Here is a 25,137-nt window from a genome sequence, read left to right on the forward strand (position 1 = left end):
TAATCCTAGACACTGTGGAGTTAAATATGTTAGCATTAGTTAGTGAGTTTACAACATTCTCGGTAAGAGTGTGATTTGGGTGATTGGGGAAGAGTAGTTTTGGATATAAATGGGACAATGATCACTTAAGGTTTGTCAGGTAGGGAGCAGGGGTTGTGGTAAAGGTGTGGGGTGTTTGTGAGAATCCAATCTAGAATAGGATTGGTAGAGTGAGGTTTTGTGTATGTATGTGGGGGATGTGATAAGTTGGAAGACCCCGTGTAAGTTAATGCAGAGTTGTGGAGAATCTGATGATAATTGAGCCCAGTCAATATTGACATCCCCAAGAATGATTGTTTCATAGTGTATGCTGTGGAACAGCCAGGAAAGAGTAAGCTCTAGGGTGGATTATCATTCCTTGGTGGAATGAATATATATATATATATATATATAGAGAGAGAGAGAGAGAGAGAGGCAATGGCAATTTTTTTATTGGAGTATAGGTGACAGTTGAGAATAAGTAGTTCAGCTGGATGGAAATTGAGGACAGGGGTGGTTATAGGTGAGAGGTTAAAATTGTTGGAGAAGAGAATGGGAACGTTGCTGCCTTTTTTTGGGAGTCTGTCGTTACGGTAGATATTACAACCAGGTGGTTATATTGCATTATTAGTGATATGGGGTTTTAGCCAGGTCAAAATATCAGTGGAGGTGTGGGCAATCCAGGTGTGAAAAGATGTGGTTTTGTTAACAAGGCTTTAAATGTTTAGGGAGTATACAGCCAGGTGTTTGGGACAAGAGTTGGCAAAGCTGGTAAGGTAGAGAGGGTGTGGTGAGTGACAGGATGGGGAATTGGGGGAAGAGTCATTGAGAGTGGTGTTGGGAGATAGGGTATGGGGCCAGGGTTGGGGTGAATGTCTCCGGATAGCAGTAAGGTGCTAGTGGCTGTGTTTTGTGATGTATGCAGAGTATAGAGTGTAGACCTTTAGTTTTTGTTTGTTGGTGAGACCGGTGTACTGATGAATGACATTTAAGGAAGCAGATTTTGGAGATGTTAGAGAGAGAGATGGGGAGATTGAGCATCCTTATTGGTAACAAGAAGGCAGAACAGCTTCAATAGTTGAACATATTTTGCTTCCAAAAGCAATTCTCAGGAGGCATCTGTTTTCTGTACTTGTGCAATAATACTGAGCTGTTGAACAACCACTTTTCACTTGGACAAGGTGCTGGGAAAAAGTACAGAAGCAAACACAGCTGCAAGCAAATTTTGAAGAAAAACTAGGCTAGTTGTCTTAGGCCCAGTCTTTTGGTCCTGTAATGTCAAATCTCAATACAGACTTCATGTCCATCACAAAACACTCCACACAATCTTTTCCATTTACAGACTAAACAGAAGTAATACCAGAGTAACCTGGTAGGCTTTCAGGCTTTTCCCACCACTTCCACACATACTAAATGGTTTGACTAACTCGTAGTAACAGCAGTCATCTATGTAACACTTTGTTCCTAGAAAGGAAGCAGTGCCTCTCATAGCCTTTACTAGTAATGACGTGGTAGCCAAAGTGACTGGGAAATCTGTGCTTAAAGGCATCAAGAAGTGCAATTTTCTGCTGGACTTTCAAGATTGCTGCACACTGATCAACTACTTCAATTCAACCTTCCCAGTGAGAAAAAAAGAAACAAGAGATAAGGGCCAGGAACTATGTCAGTTTTAGTAAATTCAGTTAATGGCTACTAATTATACTGCATGGATGCCAGCAAAGAAGAAACTAAGAAAGCATGAAAGAAAATCAACCAGGAAAGGTGAAGAGAAAATCTTGAGTGAAAAAATCTTACAGCTGCTCAGCAAAAAGAGATCAAGCTCCAAGCTTTGGTGCAAGACATGGCTTTGAATATTCTAGAGAAAAAAAAAATAAGTCAGATGGACTCAGGGCTGACTAAAATAAAACAATGGAGTATTATCAACTGAAATAAGAAAAGACTGGAAAATGGAAGAAGCTTTAAAGATATGTTCAGATGAATTGATAAAACTGCAAAAATCAGAGGTAAAAATGAAGAAAAGGCTGGCTCTGATTAGGGGACAGCTCAAGAACAGATGTTTCAAAAAATGGTAGAATTAGAGGACAGAGCACCCAGGGAAAACTTGAGATTTGCTGTATCAGAGAAATGGGGAGGAACAGACTGTACTTAAGAAGGCACAAATAAAAGGACACATCATCTGTATGCTTCAAACCTGGCCATGAGAAAGCAACCAAGTCCAGTATTAGTAAATATGCAATCCTACCAGCAGAGAGAGTTTACCGTGAGAAAAAACTGCGGTAGAAGGGCAAAGTATTACATTTTGGAGTCAAGAGTGTTTATGGAAAATGATTATTCACTGTACACCAGTCATAATTGAAGCAAATTTACTCTAGCAATCAGGGAATGTCAAGAGGCAGGTACAAGAGTCAAGCTGCTGTACCGTGCTGTCTTAAGAATTTTTCCTGGAGGATCAAAGTTATTTTTTTGATGCAGAACATGCTAATAAAGTAATACACAAGTTTGCCTAACAAAACTTGAGCCATCAAGCAGAAAGGGACACTGCTGCTCATTGTTCTCGTAATAAAGCTCACAAAAATACTGACAGTAAAACCTTTTCCAATGTTCCAAAAGAAAATGTTTGAGAGAGAGAGAGAGAGAAAAGCACAGAAGATGACTAAGAATCAGGAGTATTATGAAAATTAACTGGAGTCTGGAGTTGGGAGATGCTGATGAACAGGAAGACGACCAGCAACTTGGAAATGAGTGAATAAATGTGAGATTACAAAGCAATCACATTTGTGAAATATGGCTATACAAGAAGTGGAAAGAATGGACTACTGTTGATTTTGTTAAACTTCTGAGGGACTGAAAAGGCTTTTGCCCCTCTTCATGTCATTAATGTTTGAAGGACACTAAGGGAAGAGGAAGAAAAGTAACTAAAAATTTCTGTTCTTAACAGTATTTCTGTACAGTAGACTACTTTCAGATACTGCTGTATGTAAAAAAAAAAATACTAAAGTAAACAAATTTTTTTTTACTTTTTTAATATTAAGAAATGAAGGCATTACAGTGCAAAAGGGGAAAAAAGTTAACAGGTTGCAATCTTGGGTTGGTTCATGTGGGAAATGGGCTGTAAAAGTACACAGATCATAGCAGATTTAGATCTGGTATTTTCTCTTACTTTTGCATGCATGAATGTCTAGATTGAGACCCTTGGCTTAATCTAATAATGGGTCTATATGATAAACTCAAAGGTATTAAAAATCTCTACTACCCTTTCACAGATACGTGTGTCGAACTTCCATTTGAGCGAACGGCCACATCATCGATTTCTTTCCAAGAGAAAGAAATCGGTAGGCCAACTACGCATGACACAATATAACAGACACTATGAACTGGGGGGCTTCACACCCCACCTAACTAAATATACCAACTCCAAGATTGCACTACTACTAGTGGAGAAAGGGCAGATTTAAAACTACGACCAACACGTCTTAAGTGGAAACAAGTTAATAAGGTAACACAGAATGTAATGAAAAGGTTTCCTTTAGCAATAAAGGTTTAGCATAACTTTAATAACTTGCAGCTGACAACTCTGTTTTTTAATTATGTTTCCATGGAGACAAGCTGATAATGGGGCACTAAAAAGTCAGTACACTAACTTTTTGCCTCAAAAAAACCTGTGCTTTCTGAAAGCATGCAAGTTGCTTTTCACATCTGGGAATGGAATAAAGGAAAAACAAGAGTAGGCAGCAATTAGTGTAAGCAGGAGCACAAGCAGTAACTTTAGGTCAGATAATGCTTGTGTGCACATCTATTTGTGGAGAAATTGTTTCTATTAGGAGAGTTAAACTTCATTATTTGAAGATGTACATAGCCGCGGTGGTACGGCGGTAGCGTTACCTCACAGCAAAGAGGTTCTCCCGTTCGATTCTCTGCTTGGCTTGGGAGTGCCTTCTGTGTGGAGTCTGCATGCCCTCCCCGTGGTTGGGTAGCATTCGAAAGCCATGCGTGCGTAAATGGCATGCCTTCGTTGAATGTTGGGTGTCAAGCTGGCACCTCGGCATTTTGTAAAAATCTACTGCGAATCATTAGCAGATCGGAGTGCCGCTGTGGCGACCCCTTACCAGGAAAAGGCCGAAAGACAAACATTTGAAGATGTACATAGTTTTGTTTGTATTAAGTTAATAGGTTATATGTGTGCTGTGTGTGTGTTTTTTTGTTTGAGGGTTTTCATTAAAATAAAAAGTCTTGTAAAATGTGACATAGGTTCACACGGAGAGGACAAAAATGGCTAATAATAGATCAACCTGCCAAATATTAATGGGTACACATCACAAAATCTAGCAATAGATATCTAAAAAAAATGGTCATAAATAACAGGTGGGAATAACTTATCATAATGACAATACTTTCCATATCATCTAAGAATGCAAATGGTCTAACAGGTATAGACAAAAAGGAAAAAAAATGGCTTTTAAGAAATGCAGAGTGCAAATAGCAAAGCTACAAGAGACACATTTGGAAAGAACTGAGCATGAGAATTGCTAAAGAAAGGATTTCAGGATGGATATTCAGCAGAGTACCAGGGACAAAGGAATAGAGGAGTACTTACACTAATTGCTAGAGGAGCCCCAATAGTGACAGAAGTGGGGAAAGATAATAATGGCAAATTTGTGGTAGTAAGGGGCTACTGGCAAGGAAGGAGAATTATGCTGGCATACATTTATATTTCACCTAAAACGGACAATAAGGAGCTTTAAAAAATTCAAAGAAATAATTAGCTTTCAGCAGGGAATACTACTTAATGGTGGGGACTGGAACTTGATTTGCAACAGTAAGGATGTATCTGGGGGACCTGAAAAGGAAAATGTAATGAGAGAGTGCATTTCTAAAGAACTTTTTAGAAAATATTTGGTATGGAGGCTGTGAATTCAGTAGAAGAAACTCTGAGGAAATCTACACATTATTCCCTAAGGTACAATGGCAGAAATTATACTTCACAAGAATGTTTGCATATAATTGAGAACTTTGACACACAATAAATATTTCAGATCACACACCAGAAAAGATACAAATGAAGTAAAAATGAGACACTGGCACTTCCTCACCTGTTAAAAAGAAAAAGGAGACTTTAGTGGAAATTATTCAGGAGTTATTAGGGAAGATAGAAAGTCTTTCGGAAGTTATAGCTTAGTGAGTGGGATAACAACAGCGTGAAGTTTAAAATAGTGTAGAAATAAAAGAAAAACAGATATGGTTAATAAGTAACAAAAATTTAAAGGGGCTGACTATGACGTCCGGTTAATAGCCCACTGGACTGCCACAAATAATGTGGCATCCCTCAGTAATTAAGCAGCCTCAATCCTCACTATTGACTCCAGTGTAGGAGTGTCACAGAAAACACCATAGCACTGAGCACACAGGAGTAACATTCCACAATCTCCCTTAAGACACAATAGGAACATGCTCCATTTCCTGGGACTGGACTATATACCTCTGTCCACCACAGATGTAATCCCTTAACACAGACTTCAGAGCAATGTGCTCTAGTTTTAAGACCTCTGACTCACTCGCACTAGAAATAAATTTAAATCTCACACAAACACTTATGGGAAGCCTGGCACAGATTTCCAGCTGTGCCCCCTCCCCAATACAAATGGTAAACACTGCAACCAGAGTCAAATCAGCTATACATGCCCTTCAAAGTGTAATCAGTTATTAAAAAATAAATATCAAAATAAATGATAGCTATAACTAGAAGCAAGCCAAGCATTTGAGGTGACCATGGGGGAATCAAAAAGGTATAAACACACACACTCTCTAAAGAACACACCGATTGTCCAGCCACACTGCAAAGTAATGAAAAACATTTAATAAGTGGTCCACCATCTTAGAAAAACCCCACCTAAATAAATAAACTTCCTTAATCTAACTAGAAAAATACTGTCCCTGACCTTATTAGAAAATACTGTCCCTAATCTAAAAAATATAGCAGCAAGGAAAAGGGAGGCTTACAGTTTTTGGGAAGTCCTTTTTCTTGGGCATCAACTGCACAGCACTATAACTGACTTCAACTTTTAACAGTCCTTCAGCTAACTTCATGAGTCTCTCTTATAATCCAGGTTAACAGTCTCAATGATCTTATTTTAAAAATAACAATCAGATGTTTGAAAATATTATTTTTCTTCTCAATCTGTTTAAATAATCACATAGCAACCAACAACATTCTAATGACATCACCTACTGATCAGCTGATTCTCCAGACAGTTTTGTATATTTTAGAAACTCCCTCATAAACATGTGCAATTAGAAATGTATCAAAACACTGGCAAATTCTTTAAACATTTTGTATAAACAGGGAAATACTCAACATTTTAAAAATGTATTTACATTTTCACAATCAGACATGCTGGCATATAAATTAGAGAATATATGCAAATCTCCTGCCAGACATGCTAAAACAGATGAGTGTGTTCATTTTCTTCACACTGACAAAAGCCTAAGTACTGCAGAATAAAGGGAATCTTCCATAACAAGAGGAGGTGCAACTGCAGAGTACTGAAAAGAAAATGGGGAGTACCTGGATAATATGCATAACTTTAGAAAGATTGCTGTTAAGCTGTTTTTTTTTTTCTGACACCTCCACAAAAACTTTTAGCACAACAATTTAGGCAGTAGAAAGGGTTATCGAACTTAGGGAGTCTATAACAAGTCAAACAACCAGAGATCCTGCAGAGATATTACAGAAATTTTGGAAATGTTATATAAATTTGTATAAAGCAGAGAAATGTGGAAATCAAGAAAAAACACAAAAGGAAATATTTATGGATGGCTTAAACATGCCAAGGTTATATGTAGATGAAGCTCAACAACAATTAAGATATGAGGAGATGAGATAAAAATGGTCATGTAAAACCAATCTGCAGGCAGTCTCCAGGAATAAATGGTATTCCGGTCGATGTTTGGAAGCCAGGAAGGAAGAAGGTAATAAGGATCTGGAAAGTTTTGTTTAGCAGCATTTTAAAAGAAGGAGAAGCACCAACATCCAGGAAAAAAAAGCTGTGGTGACTATAATACCTAAAGACAGTAAAGACCTATCAGATTCAGCTTCATATAGGTCCATTTCAACTTTACTTCATGACAATAAAGTGTTGATGTGTACAATGGATAAAAGGATGTTAGAAAGTACAGTTGTGTACACTTACTATAAATGTAGATACTCGAGTGCATTCACTGTTGCAGTCATCACACTTGGGTTATCTGCCTGCAGGTAGCCCTCAGTCGGCCCGAGTACCAGAGTCTTGGGATTTCTGCGTCGGATGCTGTCGCCTCTTCCATGACGTCAGGGGATATAAAACATGCAGCCGACATGATTACATCAGTTTTTCTTGCCCCAGATGTCAGGAGCCCCACAAAATAGGAAGCTATTACATGGTGTGGAACACCTCCAGCAAAAAGTAAATACTCCTGCCATAAAAGATGGCCAAAAAGAGGATAGGTAGAAAGGATAGAGAAAGCCAGGGGGCTGGAGGGAGGGGAAACCTGGACTGCAACAGTGAATACACTCTAACATCTATATTTATGGTAAATGTACACAACTGTACTATGTTCTTCGAGTTTCACTGTTGAAGTCATTACACTTGGGTTGATTCCCAAAGCTGAGGAAGGGTGGAGGCAGTCGAGAAGTGTTAGGATTAGCAGGCCTTGTAAGACTGCTGTAGCAAATTCAGCTCTGAATTTAGAAAAAATAGGTAAGCAAAGCTCTCTTTACCCCAGACTGGACTAGACAGTCAAGAGGAGACGGTAAACACTTGCACCACACCACACTCATCAAAAATAGTCACTCAAAACCTACACCAACAAAACACACACACAAACAAAAAACACACACCTACATTCGCGGAGGCTCTCAATAAAAACCTGCCCAAGCATCAAGACCTCCAAAGCAGAAAAGCAAGCAAACGCCACCCCCAACACAACCCAAATGACACAGCCCACAAACTCAGTGTGTCACTCAACCACAGCCCATAAGGCATAACGTACCCAACACTCTAGTCAAAGGTGACTCTATAGTCAGGCACACTGATGTTCCACTCACCAGGCTAAACAAGGAGAAAGTTACGGTCACAGCTGTCTGTCAGGTGCAAGGATCCACCACATAACGCACGCACTCAGATCACTCCAGAACAAGTACAAATATGACAATGTCATTGTCCATGTTGGTGTGAATGACCTGAGACGTACCTCCCTGGACTACATGAAGAGAGACATGGAGGAGCTCTCCGATCTCATCGCCCAGGCAGGTATGACCCTAGCCCTGAGTAGCACCCTGCCATCACCCAGAATGATACCACAGTACAAGGACAAAATGATTGACTTCAACAATTGGCTAAGCTTCTTGTGTCATTCTATGGGGATCCAGTATTTGTCTGCCTGGGACGACATGATCAACAGACCACGATGTTTTGCCAGAGATGGCCTGCACCTGTCACCCTTGGGATTCTGGACATTGGCAAAAGCTCTTGCCACCCCTATAGTGCCTTTTTTAGGCAAGGTTCAAATGACAAATTCACCACCGTTAACAGGTACAAGCAAGCAAAATCTGAGGGTAATGCTACTCAATGCTAGAAGTCTAAACCTCAAATTGCACTCACTCGAGGCACTCCTTAAAATGGAGAACATCAACATCTGTGCAGTGACAGAGACCTGGTTCAAAGCTCCAGAGAGCACACTTGCATTACCAGGCTATAATTCACACCACACCTTTCGGCCACCTAACCCAGAACGAAGCACTAAAGGTGGAGGCGTGTCCATATTCATTAAGGATATCCACACCTCCAGGCTAGCTGCACAGCATAATGCATCTGAGATTATCCAAGTGCAACTAACTCTGGGCAAGGTTGCAATCCAAATTGTAACTTGCTACAGACCCCCCACCATGCCCCAGAATTCCCACTCCTCATTTCTTGATGCACTGGAAAATGTTAGGGTACAACCCAACACCATAATAATGGGAGATTTCAACTACCCCACCATTAACTGGGAAAACTACTCATGTACCAACTCTTTTGCTCAACGTTTTCTGGAATTCATAAATTCCAACGCCTTGGATCAACTTATTCACACCCCCACCAGGGGCAGCAATATCCTAGACCTGGTCATTAACAACACGGGGAACCGGTGTTCCACACCAGAGGTCAATTCCTCGTTGGTCAGATCCGACCACAAGCTAATCACCCTAGACATCCACATCCCACCCCCACCCCCACCCCCAATTAGAGAAACCACCGTAAAAAACTTCTTCAAAGCCAACTTCACACTTCTTAAGACAGAAGTGGCAAACTTCATGACACCCATGCAGACGGACAATAGAGGTACGACTGCTGAATCCTACATAAATGCACTTTATAAGCACTTACACAAGTGCATGGATCACCCTATTCCTAATGGAACGAAGATGCTATCCTCCAAAAAGAAGAAGCCAATATGGTGGTCCTCTGCCATAAACAAACTCTACAACAGAAGAAAGAAACTGTTGCAAAAAAAAAAAAAAAAAAAGGTAAAATCCCATGACTGGAGGAACTCCCTGGTCAACCGCAGTAAGAAGCTCAGATCTCTCATAAAATCCTCCAAATCTAGTTACGAAAACAAAATTACCACTGACTCTAAAGACAACCACAAAGCATTCTATAGCTATGTCAAGAATCTCAATGACAACACTCGGATCTGCTCTGAGTTACAGCACAATGGCACTAAATATACAGAACCAACTGATATTGTCAACATCCTGGCAGATAGGTTCAGTGATAACTTTACCCCCCTCTCACCCCCTAGAGGGCCCATCTCTATAACGGAAGAATGCAAAGTTCCTCTAATCACGGCTGCACAGGTAAACACACTCTCCAAAGCCAAGAACACAGCATCCATGGAACCTGACAATATCCCAGGCTGCGTTCTACATGAACTACAGAATGAAGTGGCACCCTAAGTACCATGTTCAATCATAGCCTCACCTCAGGCTTTGTGCCCACTGAATGGCGCACCGCAACGGTTATCCCACTCTACAAAGGGGGAGCCATGATGGACCCCGGGAACTACTGCCCCATTAGCCTGACGAGCCTGGTCAGCAAGGCCATGGAACGTATCATCATGGAACTCAAAGACATTGGTAATCTCCAAACTCTGGACCCTACCCAGTCCGGGTTTGTAAAAGGCAGATCATGTCTCCTAAACCTGAATGACTTTGAAGCAGTCACCAAAGCCATAGATGAGGGTAAGGTGGTTCACACAGCCTATCTAGATCTCGCCAAGGCTTTTGACACCATCCCCCTCTCTGGAATTATAGATAAGCTCACTAAACTAGGTATAAATCCCTATATCACAAGATGGGTTGCCAACTGGCTCAAGGACAGAACCCACCCTGTGAAAGTAGCAGACTCCAAATCCGACTTCAGACCAGTGACAAGTGGAGTACCACAGGGTTCAGTCCTGGGTCCTCTCCTGTTTGGTATCTACTTCTCTGAAGTACAGGCTAACACAGAAGGTCTTTGGCTAACAAAGTTTGCAGATGACTGCAAACTAGGAGCCATAATCGAAATTCCTAATGATGTGGACATCCTACAAAAGGGCCTCACTGAGACAAATGCCTGGTGTCAAAGCCATGGCCTGAAGCTCAATGCCAAAAAGTGTATTGTCATCCCCTTTGGTAAAAACTCTGGATTCATGAACTACCACATAAGTGGTAGTCTACTTAACGCCGAAAGTGTGATAAGAGACCTTGGGACACAGGTTGACATTAATCTCTCCTTTGATAATCACATCACCACTGTGGTCAGGCTCGTGGTTCACCTCATCAGAGAAGGTTTCTTATCCAGAAAAAAAGAGGTCATTGTTCGCCTCTACTCCTTACTCATTAGACCCATTATAGAGTACAATGCCCCTTTTGGTATGTACCTCACACAACATCTACAACAACTGGAAAGGCCACAGAAATACCTCACAAAGAGAATTACTGGCCACAAACTGATGCCCTACGTAGACAAGTCTAAACACTCCAGCTTTACTCTGTCGCATATTGCCTACTCAACAGGCGATCTCTGCCTACCATACAAAGCTATGTCAAACCCAGAGCGGTTGGACATGCTCCATTTAAAGAAATCCCAATCCCTCCAAGCTACACGCTCTAGGGACCTAAACCTTGCCACCACAATAAACAGAACATGCTGGAGGGATAGATTCCTGTCACAGAGACTTCCCAAACTCTGGAACAGACTATCTATGTCAAACAGAGCTCCTCATTAGCACTCAAGAAAAATTTTGATGATTGGATGGGAAATAGGAAATTCACTCCAGGGATCACTTCCGTAGCTCTGCTAGACAGGGGCACAAGAAAATAATTTTCTTGGGTGGCGAAAGCCAGGGTACCTTTTTGGCTAGGCTTACATAGGCCCTAGTGCTAATAGCCTAGTACCTACCTATGGTAATGGTTGGTGAAGAGTACAGAACTCCAGGTTGCAGCTTCCAGGATGTCCCTGGTAGGGACTCCCCAGAGAAATGCTGTAGAAGTTTAAGTAGCTCTAGTGGAATGAGTTCTGATCCCCAGAGGGGTAGGTTTTCCATGGTGCTTGTAGCAGAAATGGATGCAGTGTGCTATCCATTTGGAAATGGTTTGCTTCGAAATGGCCTTGCCCTCTGCCCCTGTAGCAAAGCTGACTAGCAGCTGGTCAAATTTTCTGAAAGGCTTAGTCCTGTCAAGGTAGAACCTGAGCTGTCTGTGCACGTCCAAGGAGTGCAGGATCCTTTCCCCTTTATTTTGAAGATTAGGGAAAAAGGTTGGCAAATGGATGGATTAGTTTAAAGCCACACTGGATACCACCTTGGGCATAAAGGAAGGGTTAATCCTGAGTGAAACCCTCTCGGCATGGAAAATAATGAAGGGCTCCACCATTAGTGCCTGTAACTCAGACGCTCTTCTTGCTGAAGCAATAGCTTGAAGTAAGGCTGTTTTCCAAGAGAGGAATTTTAACTCTGCTAAAGCAGCAGGTTCAAAAGTGGGAAGTGTGAGCTTCTCCAGTACAAAGTTAAGGTCCCAGGCCGGAGCGGGAGTGCTCCTAGGGGGCCTTAAATTGTTAGCGCCTCTCAGAAACTGTTTGATGAGAGGGTGAGAAAAGAGAGGTGGCTCAGTATTATAATGAGCTGAGATGGCAGCAGCATGAATCTTAATGGATGAGAAGGACATGCCTCTGTGGAGCACCTCTGCTATGTAATCAAGGATTTGAGGTAAGGTGGGCACAGATGTGCCCTTTCCTTGAGACTGACTCCAAGAACAATATCTTTTCCACTTTTCAGCATAGGATTTCCTAGTACTAGGCTTTCTGGCCTCAAGGATGACATCCAGCACCTGTTTGCTGAGGGATGCTGGTGGTGTATTCAGGGGATAAGCCAGGCTGCAAGGTTTAGGGTTTGCAGCTGTGGAGGCAAAATCTGTCCCTCCTGATGAGACAGCAGGGAAGGTGTCTGATATAGGTGCCAGGGTGGTACTGCTGTCAGGCTGCATGAAGTGGGTACCAGTACCGACGTGGCCAGTCTGGTGCAATAGGATTGCCCTTGGCCTGTCCTGTTTGATCTTGAGTAGTATTTTTTGAGAGGAGGGGCAGAGGAGGAAAGGCATAAATTGAGAGATTTTCCGATGTAAAGAATAGGGCGTCCATCTTCCAGGCTCTGCTGTGAGGGTTCCTGGTATACAATTTGCTCAATTGGTTGTTTTGAGGGGAGGCAAAAAGGTCCACCTCCGGTGTTCCCCACCTCTGGGTTAGAAGTTTGAATGAGCTGGGTTCCAGTTTCCACTCGTGCGGGTCCAGTAGAGTTCTGCTTAAGTAGTCTGCCATTGAATTTTGCTTGCCTGGCAGGATTTGAGCTTGTAGGTGCACTTGGTTGCTCAAGGCAATGTTCCACAGAGCCATGGCTAACCTGCAGAGTGGGTAAGAATGAGTTCCACCCTGTTTATGTACCACATAACTGTGGTGTTGTCTGTCTTATCAGGAGCTGTCCTGGAAGGATAAGGTATTGAAGGCTGTCAAAGCATTCTGTACAGCTAGCATATCTTTTTGACTGATATGCAGGGGAATTTGTTCTGGGCTCCATTTGCCTTGAATGCACTTGCCTGCCATGTGAGCTCCCCATGCATAGTCTGATGCGTCTGTTGTCCGGGTTTGGGAGGCGAGGGGATGAGTGCCCACCAAAGGAACTCTGCCCTTAGACAAGGTATGATACGAATCATTGTTTCCAGGTCCTGTGAATGTTGACACGAGACTTTTCAACAATCACTGAAGTTTCCTCATATGCAGTCTTGCATATGGAATTAGCTGAATACATGAGGCCATGAACCCTAGGGCTTGCAGTATTTTCCTTGCAGATAGCTGGGTTTTGCTGGCCATTAGCTTGAAATAGTTTGCCAAATGGACCTGCTTTTCTGGAGTGAGGAATGCCATCTGGGAAGTTGTGGTCAAGCTTGCTCCCAGGAATACGATTTTTTGGCACGGCACCAGATGTGACTTCTTTTCGCTGATGGTGTATCCCAGTGAAGTTAAAAGTCTTTTTACAAATGCCAGGTGCTGAAGGAGCAATTCCTGACTGTCCGCCTGAATCAGGCAATCGTCCAAGTATGGGTAAATTTGAATATTTCTCTGCTTGCAGTATGCAATGGCTAGAGCCAGGCATTTTGTGAATTCTCTGGTTGCCATAGATAAACCAAAGCGAAGTGCAGAGGACTGATAGTGCATGGAGCCTGCCCTGAAGCGTAGATATTTCCTGTAAGACTCCTTTATGGGGATGTGCAGATAAGCTTCTTTTAAGTCTAGGGTGACTAAACAGGCATCCTTGGTTAGCATATGAAGAAGCTGTTGCAGTGTAAGCCTTTTGAATTTTGGACCACCAGAAAGGTGTTGAGAATTAATAGATCCAGGATGGGGCGCCAAGAGCTCTCTTCTGGGCACCAGGAAAAGTCTGGAGTAGAAACCCTGTCCCCTTTGTTCTACTGGAACAGGTTGAATAGCCCTGACAAAGAGAAGGGAAAGTACTTGCTTTTGAGCCTCTGCCCACTGGTTTGGAGGAAGTTCTGGCAACCCATTGCTACTCAATGCCAGAAGTGTAAACCTCAAAATGCATGCACTCGAGGCACTCCTCAGTATGGAGAAAATAGATATATGTGCAGTAACAGAAACCTGGTTTAAGGCTCCAGAAAGCACCCCAGCACTACCAGGCTGCAACTCATACCATACATTTCGGCCACAAAACCCAGACCGAAATACAAACGGCGGGGGGGAGTATCCATATTCATCAAGGATACCCACACCTCCAGGTTAGTGGCACAGCACAATGCTTCAGAGATCATCCACGTGCAACTACCAATGGGCAAAACTGTTATTCAAATTATAGCTTGCTACAGATCATCCACCATGTCCCAGGACACCCACTCTGCATTCTTGGAAACAAAGGTCCTACCAAACACCCTGATATTGGGTGATTTCAATTACCCAAACATTAAATAGAACGACTCAAGTACAAACTTCCTTGCCCAACATTTCCTAGAATTTATAAACTCAAACGCCCTGGATCCACTGGGTCAACACCCCCACCAGAGGTGACAACATATTGGAACTGGTCATCACCAACATGGGCAAATGGTGTTCCACACTGGAAGTCAACCCTTCGCTGGTTAGATCTGACCATAAACTAATCACTCTGGATATCCACATTCCGCCATCACCGGTCAAAGAAACCACCATGAAAAACTTTACAAAAGAAAACTTCACGTTACTTAAGACCGAGGTGGGAAGCTTCAAAGCCCCCATGCTAAAGGATAACGCTGTCCAAGCTGCAAAATCCTTTACTAATGCACTCTATGGGCACCTACAAGAATGCATGGATCGTGCTATCCCAAATAAAACCAAGACTCACTCCTCCAATTAAAGGAAACCAGTCTGGTGGACCCCTGCCATAAACAAGCTATACAATAGAAGGAGGAAACTAGTACAGAAGAGAGTAAAATCCCAAGAAGGGAAGACATCCTTGATCAGTATCAGCAAGAAACTACATTCCCTCAAAATCATCCAAGACTAGCTTCGAAAGAAAAATGGCCATGGACTCCAAAGATAACCACAAGGCATTCTTTAGCTATGTCAAGAATCTAAGTGGCAATTCTCAGATCTGCTCAGAGTTAGTGCAGAATGGCACAAAATACAGTGAACCAACCGATATAGCCAACATCCTGGCAGACAGATTCAGTGCAAACTTCACCCCCCTCTCACCTCCAAAAGGGCCCATAACTATACCAGAAGAATGTAGTGCCCCTGAAATCACAGACACTCAGGTTAAAACAGCCCTCTCCAAAGCCAAAAACACAACATCAATGGGACCGGATGGTATCCCAAGCTGCGTCCTACACGAGCTCAAAGATGAACTAACCCCTCAGCTAAACACACTGTTTAAACTCAGCCTCTCCACAGGCTACATGACCACAGAGTGGCACACGGCAACGGTTATTTTGCTCCACAAAGGTGGAGCCACAATGGACCATGGGAACTATCGCCCTATAAGCCTGACTAGCTTGGTCTGCAAAGCTATGGAGCGCATCATCATGGATCCCATTAACAGAGACATTGGGAACCTCCAAACTCTGGACCCTACCCAGTTCGGTTTTGTTAAGGGCAGATCATGCCTCCTAAACCTGGTGGACTTCTTTGAGATAGTTACAAAGGCTATAGACAAGGGAAAGATGGTCCACACAGCCTACCTAGACCTCGCAAACACCTTCGACACCATTCCCCACTTGGGTAGTATAGACAAGCTCACCAGCCTGAACATAAACCCCTACGTCATGAGATGGGTTTGTTAACTGGCTCAAGGACAAAACCCACATGGTGAGAGTTGCGGGAGCTAGGTCTGACTCTAAACCGGCTACAAGTGGCGTTCCCCAGGGCTCAGTCCTAGGACCCTCCTGTTCGGCATATACTTCTCAGAGGTACAGGCAAGCACAGGAGGACTATGACTGACCAAGTTCACAGATGATTGCAAACTAGGGGCTATAACTGACTCTCCGCCTGACACAGACATCCTCCAAAAGGGTATCACTGAGACAGATACCTGGTGTCAAAAACCATGGCCTTAAGCTAAATGCCAAAAAGTGCATAGTCATCCCCTTTGGAAAAAACAAAGTACCCACAAACTACCACATAGGTGGTAGCCCCCTAAATACAGAAGACGTAATAAGGGATCTGGGGACCCAAGTAGATAGTAACTTCTCCTTTGATAACCACATTGCCAAAGTGGTTAGAAAATCCTTCTATGTGGCCCACCTAATCACAAAAGGGTTTGCATCCAGATCAAAAGAGGTCATTAGGCCCCTCTACGCATCACTCATCAGAACCCTCAAGAGTACAATGCCCCATTTGGGATGTACCTTACAGGACACCTGCAACAACTGGAAAGACCACAGAAGTACCTCACCAAGAGGATCACTGGCCTCAAGCAGATGCCCTATGCAGCTCGACTGAAGAAACTCCAGCTGTACTCTGTTGCATACTGCCTACTCAGAGGTGATCTCTGCCTGACATACAAGGCCATGTCCAACCCAGAACTGATGGACATGCTCTACCTAAAGAAAACATATCCCCTCAAGCCACACGCTCCAGGGATCATCTCACCACAACAAAAAACAGGATGTGCTGGAGGGATAGATTCCTGTCCCAGAGACTTCCAATGCTCTGGAACAAGATTCCAATCTACATTAGGCAGAGCTCCTCGCTAACCCTCTTCAAGAGAAACCTTGACGAGTGGATGGGAAACAAAGTTTACCCCCCGGGATCACTTCAATGGCTCTGCTGGACAGCGGCACAGGGAACTAACCTAAGGGGGTGGCAAAAGCCAACACATTCTGGCTAGGCTTATAAATGCCTTCGGGCAGACAGCCTAGTACCTACCTATGAACCCACTTGGGGTTGGCAGTGAGTGGAAGCAGAATCTGTATACCTGGGATACAATGTTTAGAACCCATCGGTCCTGAGTAATGGGCATCCAGTTTTTTTGCATGAAGGGCAAGTTTTCCTCCTGGGGGAGCAAGTACTTGGGCATGGCTAGAAAGGATAATTGGAAAGTCATTGTGAACTTTTTCCATAAGGGGGTGGCTTACCACTCCCTGGTTTTAAGATGGAAACATTCCATTGTTTAGATCTCTGCATACCCTGAGACTGTAGTCTTGGTGGTTTATTTCCCCTGGGTTTGGACTGAAGGCCTGAGAAGGACTGGAAAGGACCAGTTTTTTTGAAGGCCAATGCCTACTGAATCTAGGTGGTTGCACCTGTAAAAAATCTTCCGACGGTTTGCATAGATTTAGCTTTTTCTTCCATCTTTTTTTAAGAACTTCTGCTTTTGTGCCAAACAAACGCTCCTAATTTAATGTAGTAATTTTTCTTTGACATGGTCTGGCAAGACTTGTTCCTTTAGCCAAGCATGCGCTGCAAGATGCTTCTAAGGCATCAAAACCACACTGCAAAGTATATTTACTAACTTGGTTTGCAGAATGCATTAACTCTTGTAAATCTTTACTTTCTGCATAATCTGGAAGTAACACGATTTTTTGTTTAATTAGTTCCATAATATGTTGCTGGTACTTCAACATTTGAAACTGGCAATTCAAAGCCCTGATGGCAGGAGTTGCAGAGGCATATACCTTCTTACCCCATCTGTCTAAAGCTCTAGAATTCCCTGTCTGAAGGGGTAGGGTTTTTGGCTGTTGTAGCCTTAACGCCTTTAGGTCCCTGGGAAACTGTCTCTGGATCTGCAGTAGGATTCTTAAAGAGAAATTTGAGTCAGTCAGGTACTCTGTAGTGACAGGTTTTCTAGAAGCTGGTGGTAAAGTATCAGGAGTAAGACTGGACTCCATGAAGACATCTACAATATCTACAACAGGGGTTATATCTAGAGGCCTGTGCTGAAGCAAATCTAAAAATTCCCAGAGTCTCTTTTTGGACTGAGGATAGTCCTGGCATTCCCAACAGAAATGCTCTCAAGGTATGCAAGGTTTCACCAAAAGAAATTTCCTCTGGAGGGGAGGCAGAGGGAATGGATTCCTCTCCATCTGAATCTTCATATGTAGATAAGGGTATGTCAAGGTAATCAGAAAGGTCAGAGTCAGACTCCTGGTCTGCAGAATCAGAAGGAAATTCAATCCTTTGTCTTTTAGCAGGGGAAGGCTGGCTTCCCCTAATTAGAGTAATAAGGTCTTCAGCCATTCTAAGCATTTTCTTTTGTGGCATGGAAGCTTCAGCATGCGGTTTTGGACATCTGTTTTCTAGGCATAGTGTGAACTCTGGGCCTGAGAAACTCGGTAGTTTTAGTTGAAAATTAAGTTGTTGGTTTAATATGAATATCGGTAGGTCGGAATACACCCTCAGAGGCCGGTGCCTGCACAGCAGCTCCGGACTCATCCAAGGTAGTGACATCCACAGGTTCCATAGTCGAGGAAGCATCTCACGGCATACCGGACTCCGAATGGGTCTCAGCAGAGGTCTGCGAATCTGTAGAAGCGGGCATCAGGGGCTGCAAAGGCACCTCACTGAGTACCGGTGGACTGGCGACTAGCTTAAGGGAAGCGTCGGCGGCAGTTTTGGACCTATGTGGTCTGTCTTTGTGCTATTTCAGAAGATCAGTAGTCGGATGGTTTACCGAAGTCATTTCGGAATATGGAGAACAAGAGCGAAAGAATTTGGCTACAAAAATAGCCCGACGATGAATTGTTCGGGTGTCAAGGCACAAAACCAACAGCGAGGGACATCGTGGTCTGAGCCTAAACAGGTGACAGTAAGAATGAAAATCTCTGAGGTATTCGCCTTCCACAGGCAAGACAACTGTTAATTTTTTCCTGACATCGGTTAGAGCAAGAAAAAAGAATCCCCAATGGGGTACTTAGCTTTAGAAGACTTCAGGTTTAAAACTCGAAAAACGAAAATTTCAGGTAGAGGCCGACGGGCCTTGCAAACTGCTTCAGCTTCAGGCTTCTCAGCAAGAAAGACTGGTGTAATGGCATCGACTGCATGTTTTATACCCCTGACGTCATGGAAGAGGAGACAGCTTCTGACACAGAAATCCCAAGACTCTGGTACTCGGGCCGACTGAGGGCTACCTGCAGGCAGATAACCCAAATGTGATGACTGCAACAGTGAAACACTAAGAACATCTGACATATTAATGTGGTTTTATGTAAGGGAAGCAAACATTTGACAGCATTAATAGAACGATGATGAAGAGGGAAGGAGAATGTAAGAAAATACCACTGCAGTTGTTTGTGGGTCTAGACAAAGACAAATCAATAGAGTAAGCTGGGATTTTATAAGTAAGGCAATGAAAGCATTTGTATTCTGTGATACAACAACAAGGTTAATTAGGAGGATATACTATATACAAGGGATCAGAGGCAAAAATCAAAGTGGGAAGGCTCTTCTCTGATAAGTTGGGTCTGAACAGAGGAACCAGGCAAGGATATTCTCTCTCTCTTATTTGTGTTATATGTAGGACGACTGGCAAAGAAAATAAGGGACTCAAAATTTCAATGACATAATTAGCATGGTAATCAAGAAAAGATGGCTTTATTTGCAGATAACTTTTTTCCTAACTAAATCAAAAAGGACATCTCAGTCTTGTGGCACATTCTGAGACAGTTTCATGTTTTTTGGGATGTAAAGATAAGAAAACAAAGGCTAAAACTGTAAACTATGTACCCACACATGAACTGGTTCAGCAATATCCATATTTATGGGGACATAAAATAAAGTATTTACGAGTATAGGTTAAAATTAATTGTGTTTTGGCAGATAAGGATATGTGGGCAGAAACTAACAATAACACACAGAGAAACTGGAAGTCTTGTCTATAGATATGGATAGCAAGATACAAGCAGTAAAAATGTTTTTAGTCCCTTTAGTTTTGCCCACAGGCCAGGCATATTTTTATCAACCAGAAAAGTTGTGGATAGTAAGAAACAGGAGTTGCAGGATTTTATCTGGAAAGAGAACAGGGCAAGACCCACATGGGATAAGTCAATCCTTCCAATACGACAAGGTGGTTTAGGATAACCTGACTTGAAGTGATATTTTAGAGCTAGACAGTTAAGGCTCTTGTATATAACACAATTAGAAAGCTACAATTAAAAGTGGAAAAGGATGATGAAACAGGGAGGAAATTCACGAAATAAGGAGAGAGTGGGACTTTAGATGCAGATTCTTAAGGAGAATAAGAGTCGTACAAAATATTAAATTCATAAAGTATCAGCACATATTCTAAGAACTAGGCCGATATGGGAATGGAGAAAGGAGATTCTGGTGATGGGGATGATTGCAACTAAGGTTATAGAGAACAGTTATGAAGGAGCTGGAATTTACTGGTGAAAAGTGGCAAAGAAATCAAAGTATGGTAGAAAGTGGCAAAGAAATTAATGTACTGGAAACAAATAGAGTGGTAAAGGTAATAGAATGCAAGGAGGTCAAGAAGAGATTTGGACTGCAGGCTAGTGACGGCCTTCCCTTATCAGGGACTGATAGACTATAAGCAAAGAGAAAGGGATAGGGAAATCGTAGCTGGATACAGAACAGAAGCTACTGTTAAAAAGAGGGATAATTAGTGGGACATATAAAATAGTACACTGTGATTATAGGAATCAAATGAAATTAGAAAAGATCAGAAAGAGACTAGATAAGCAATTCACAAACAATGGGAAGGCATATGTATGGTTCCCAAGGGTCTATATTACAAGACCGAATACACATTCTTTCGAATGCATCTTGGTCGAACATATAAGGCTGAAAACGCAAAATATCAAAGTGGCTGTTAAGCGAATTCTTTCTCTGGGAAAGAATTTGCTTGGCTGCTTCGGTACTTTGCCGCTTTTGGCAGTGTAGTGCGGTCTCAGAGTTGGTATATTTAAGTACGGGGGGGGGGGGTGTGGGGGGTGAAGCCCCCCACTTAACGTAATGTTTGAAATTGTTTTTTATTTTATTTGTGGGAACAGCGATTTTTTTCTCTCGGAAAAAAATTGCTGTTCTGACAATTTTGACATTGAAAGCTTTTGCTTACATAGGGTCATTTATTCACTGTTCGCTTTAAGCGTTCAGTGATCTAATATAGACCCTGGTTCCCAAATATGCAATAGGTGGCACAGTGGTGCAGCAGACAGTGTTGTTGCCTCCCAACAAGAAGTTCCCTGGTTTGATTCTTAGCCAGAGTGCCTTCTGTATGAAATCTATATACCCTCCCTGCGTTCGTGTGGGTTTCGTCTAGGTGCTCTGCTTTCTTCTCGTGTTCCAAAGAAATGTAGTAGGTGGTTATATGTAGTAGATGGATTGGACAGTCCAAATTGGTCATAGGTGTCAGCGTGCTGTATGGAGGAACAGCTGTGGAATGGCTAGCCACCTGGTGATGTGAACCTTGGATCTAGATAATTGCCACTGTTGAAGTGACACCCTAACCCTATGTACAAAAATGGGAAAAAGGGGTTGCGTATGGATCACTCCCAAATATGCAAGAAAGTTTACAAGATTTAGGATTTTTGTTTGAAAGTGTTTACATAGGTATTTTTTATATCCCAAGTAGACTCCAAATAATTTTTCCACAGGTAGATGACAAATGTTGGACGTGTGATGGGGAAGAAAGATGCAACTGGGAAACTATGTTTTTGGAATGTAATGAGTTGGCAGACTTTAAAAATTCCCTGTGGACTACTCTGTCAGAAATACTGGGCAAGCAAATGGGTGTTACCAAGGAAATTATTTTTTTTAACTGGGATATAGGATCTGAATTACCTAGATACAGTAAGGGCTTGTTAAGTTTAATTCTGGTGGCTACCAGAAAAGCAATCATTAGAAAATGGAAATTAAAGTCTAAACTAATGGAAATTAAAGTCTAAACTAACCTCATTTGAAGTAGTGAATATTGTAACGAAGATTAAAGAACTGGAAAGGGATCTTTAGAAAAGGGTAAGAACAAACTACGTAGAAGAAATGAAAATTGTGGTAACAGTACAAGGTGAAAATGCTTTGGAGGAATGAGGTTTAAGGGAGGGCAGGAATTGATCAACTTGTGTAATGATGGACTGATCACATTGTATAGCAGAAAATGTGATGCATGTTTGTAACTGCGAACATGTTAAATTTATATAAAAGAAAACCCGTATTAGGTTTGCTTATGTCAAGTGATAACTCAATAGAGGTGTTCTAAAAAAGTGTAATTTTCAAATTTTCTGAAGTGAATACTAGGAGGATCCAATAATGCATGAAACAGGAATGAATGTGAGACCTGCAGAGAACACACTTTCCTTTATGTAGGAACACAGGGACACTGTGTACACTGGTGAAGTCTCTCAGGAATAAACATTTGTTGCCCCTGAAAGGATGGCCGACAGGGCATGTAAGCACAGTATGTATCCCTATGTTCATCAGAGCTCCAAAGTTACAAGACCTGTAAAACCCTAAAACCAAATAGACAAGAATTACTTTATTCACTGTAACAAGGCAATCTCCTACAGACTGGGCTTTATAAAAACAAAATACAAGACTTCCTAGTTTCCAGTCAGTGCCAATTTCTACTTTTTTACCATCACGTACTAAATGAGTGAAGTATAAATTACAATGTTCAGACTTGCCAAGAAATGCTGTTAAAAGTGAGACAGACATGTTTAGGATTCCTTAAAAATCTAACCAGATACTAAACGGTTCTGTGAAAAGGGTTTAATCAGAAGTCCAAACTATTTAAAAAATATCAACGATCATACATACTATCAACTTGAAAGGCACATGAAACAAAACACAGAAATGCCAACATATCAAAATTAGATGTACCTGACACGCAACATGAAGGTAAATTCTTCTGAATTTTTCTAACCATCACCTCCTCTTGACTTTTTTTCTCTTCCAAGTGTCCACTATTGATTCTTGAGCACTGTAAATTACATCAAAAAGTTTAAATCACTTGGTTACCAAGCTGTAGACTTTCCTCAGTCATGCTTTATTTATTGCACAAAATTGTGAAGATGTTAAAACTCAACCATCAGCTAAAACATTTATCAATGCTGTTAGGGTTACCATCCTTACAGAATGATCATACTGGAAAACCCATTGGCAAGAAAAAATATACATCTGCTGTCCTAAACATATTAAATGTAGTGTCATAACTATGCTCAGAAACTGGGAAAGAGAGAGGCTTGTTAAGAACTTTTTCTATTGTCAGAATGATGCTCAACAAGCTTTTGTTATGCACCTATAAATGTATATGATAAGCACTACTCTCAAGCTAAAGAGTAACGGACAGTAATTGCCACCAAAGACCACTCTGACAAGAAGCTAGAACAGCTTTGAAAGCTATTAGACATTTTCCTCTGTTGCATACTCAAAGTATTGCAGAGTTAAATATTTAACAGTCTTTACAGCTATTCATTCCTCAGAGATGCACTTAGCTTCTACTCTCAAATCCATGTGGCAGTGCCGTACTTTATGGCTTTCAAAATCATAAATCACTATTTGCTCCCACATTTTTTTCTGTAGCAGGTAGTACATAGAGCACTACAAAGAATAATAATTGGGTCTCTGATCATCACTCTATTTGTTGTTGACATGGCTTCCCTCTGCTTGAGGTGAGTTTCTTGACATCTATACCTCAAACACATGACTGTTATGGAAACAACTTATCATAAACCACTTACATCTATATATATAAAAAAGGGAGTGAACATATTAAATCCAAGAAAATGTTTGCATATCCTATAATTGAGGTATAGGTGCTCCAGTTTACTAATGGCTAGTTAATTCTCCTAAACTAATAGAACTCCTGTTTATACGGAGTTCATAAGAGTAAATTTAGGAACCTTCTAGGATTGTTTGGAGACATGGAGGGTGTCCTAAAACAGGTTATAAACTGATTAGCTTGTCTAAGTTGATGTGATGTGCAGCTGAATGAATTCTATTTGTGGGGCTCTGGACACGCGTCTTAAAGGTGACATGGTCCCTAACAAACACAGAAATGCTACCACAGCTGCCATCAGGGCTGGAAGGCATGCTACGTTCAAAACCAAGGTCTGGAGGGAGTGTGTTCTGAACATTTAAACAAAGTATCAATTATACAGACATGGATATTCTTCAAGTGCAAGGGAGCCTGAAAGCCAGGCATTTTGTTGAGGCTTCTGGCACTGAGCCACCCTTATGTGAGCCAGTTCTAGAGTTGATATATTAGTTACACTGGGATGTCACTGGGAGTTCAAACTGGCAATATCCTATCAAAACCACCCATAATATGTAAACTACACTTCATCTGAACCATAATCATCACCGTATATCAATTTTGTAAAATGTTCTTATTGTATAATTGCTTTTCATCTTTGTAAAATATTTTTCTATTTTCATTTGTATTTTTCATTGTTATGCTTTGTGGAGCTTTTCTCCCTGGGCATCCACTGAAAATTGGTTGTCAACTCAGATGGATTTTCCCAGTCATTAAATGTCAAACAAATAAATGTCTTCCAGCTAGACTTGTCTAACAAAAAAAAAAAGGCACTATGGGGGCAAAAAAGGTTTTAGCTGTTATGTAGAAGTCTTGGAATGAGTGGTGTAGGCCATCCTTAGCAAAGCTCATAGGACTGCTGGGCAATCGTGTCTATGCTGACATGCTGGATCCTCCTAGAATGACAAACTTGCCAATTCTTTTTCATTTGTACTTTGGCATTATTCTTTGAGAAGGAAGGATTCCATTCACAACCAGAGTCTTGCTAGCATTTGTGACATGCATGTCTCTGTGCATGTCCCACAAGGTTTTGTACTCCAAGTCAATTCACCCTCGCATGGACCTCCACATAATGCCATAATCATACTTGTTAGGTGAAAGGGTCTCCAGAGCCCTTGGAATATCGGACATACTGGAACCTGAAAGACACCTCACATTCAGCCTAGTGAGTTCAGAATCAGTGTGTCTGACTAGTGTTTCACCTACCACTAAACACTTACTTGTAGAATGGCCTGGTTTACTTGATTTGAGATGATTTACGTCCTAGTGACTTCTTAGTTCTAAGTGTTCCAAAAGGTGATGTGGCATTACATTTTC

General features: G+C 41.8%; 1 protein-coding gene across 5 annotated transcripts in view; it reads right to left on the reverse strand.

The window, feature by feature from the left end:
• The window catches only part of BCL9L (BCL9 like), a 1,117,803-nt gene extending 1,094,813 nt beyond the window's left edge, over positions 1 to 22,990 (reverse strand). For 3 of the 5 annotated variants that reach the window (XM_044080930.1, XM_044080933.1, XM_044080929.1), the window contains exon 1: positions 22,887 to 22,985. In XM_044080930.1, the coding sequence (XP_043936865.1) occupies positions 22,887 to 22,932 (46 nt within the window). In that variant the 5' untranslated portion in view covers positions 22,933 to 22,985. Of the gene's footprint in view, positions 1 to 22,886 lie in introns of all 5 variants that reach the window. The other 2 variants (XM_044080932.1, XM_044080931.1) reach the window with 2 other exon arrangements.
• Between the last annotated feature and the right edge of the window lie 2,147 nt (positions 22,991 to 25,137).

Source organism: Protopterus annectens, chromosome 8.part0, assembly GCF_019279795.1.
Source record: "Protopterus annectens isolate FY-2018-M chromosome 8.part0, PAN1.0, whole genome shotgun sequence".
Lineage (NCBI taxonomy): Eukaryota > Metazoa > Chordata > Ceratodontiformes > Protopteridae > Protopterus > Protopterus annectens.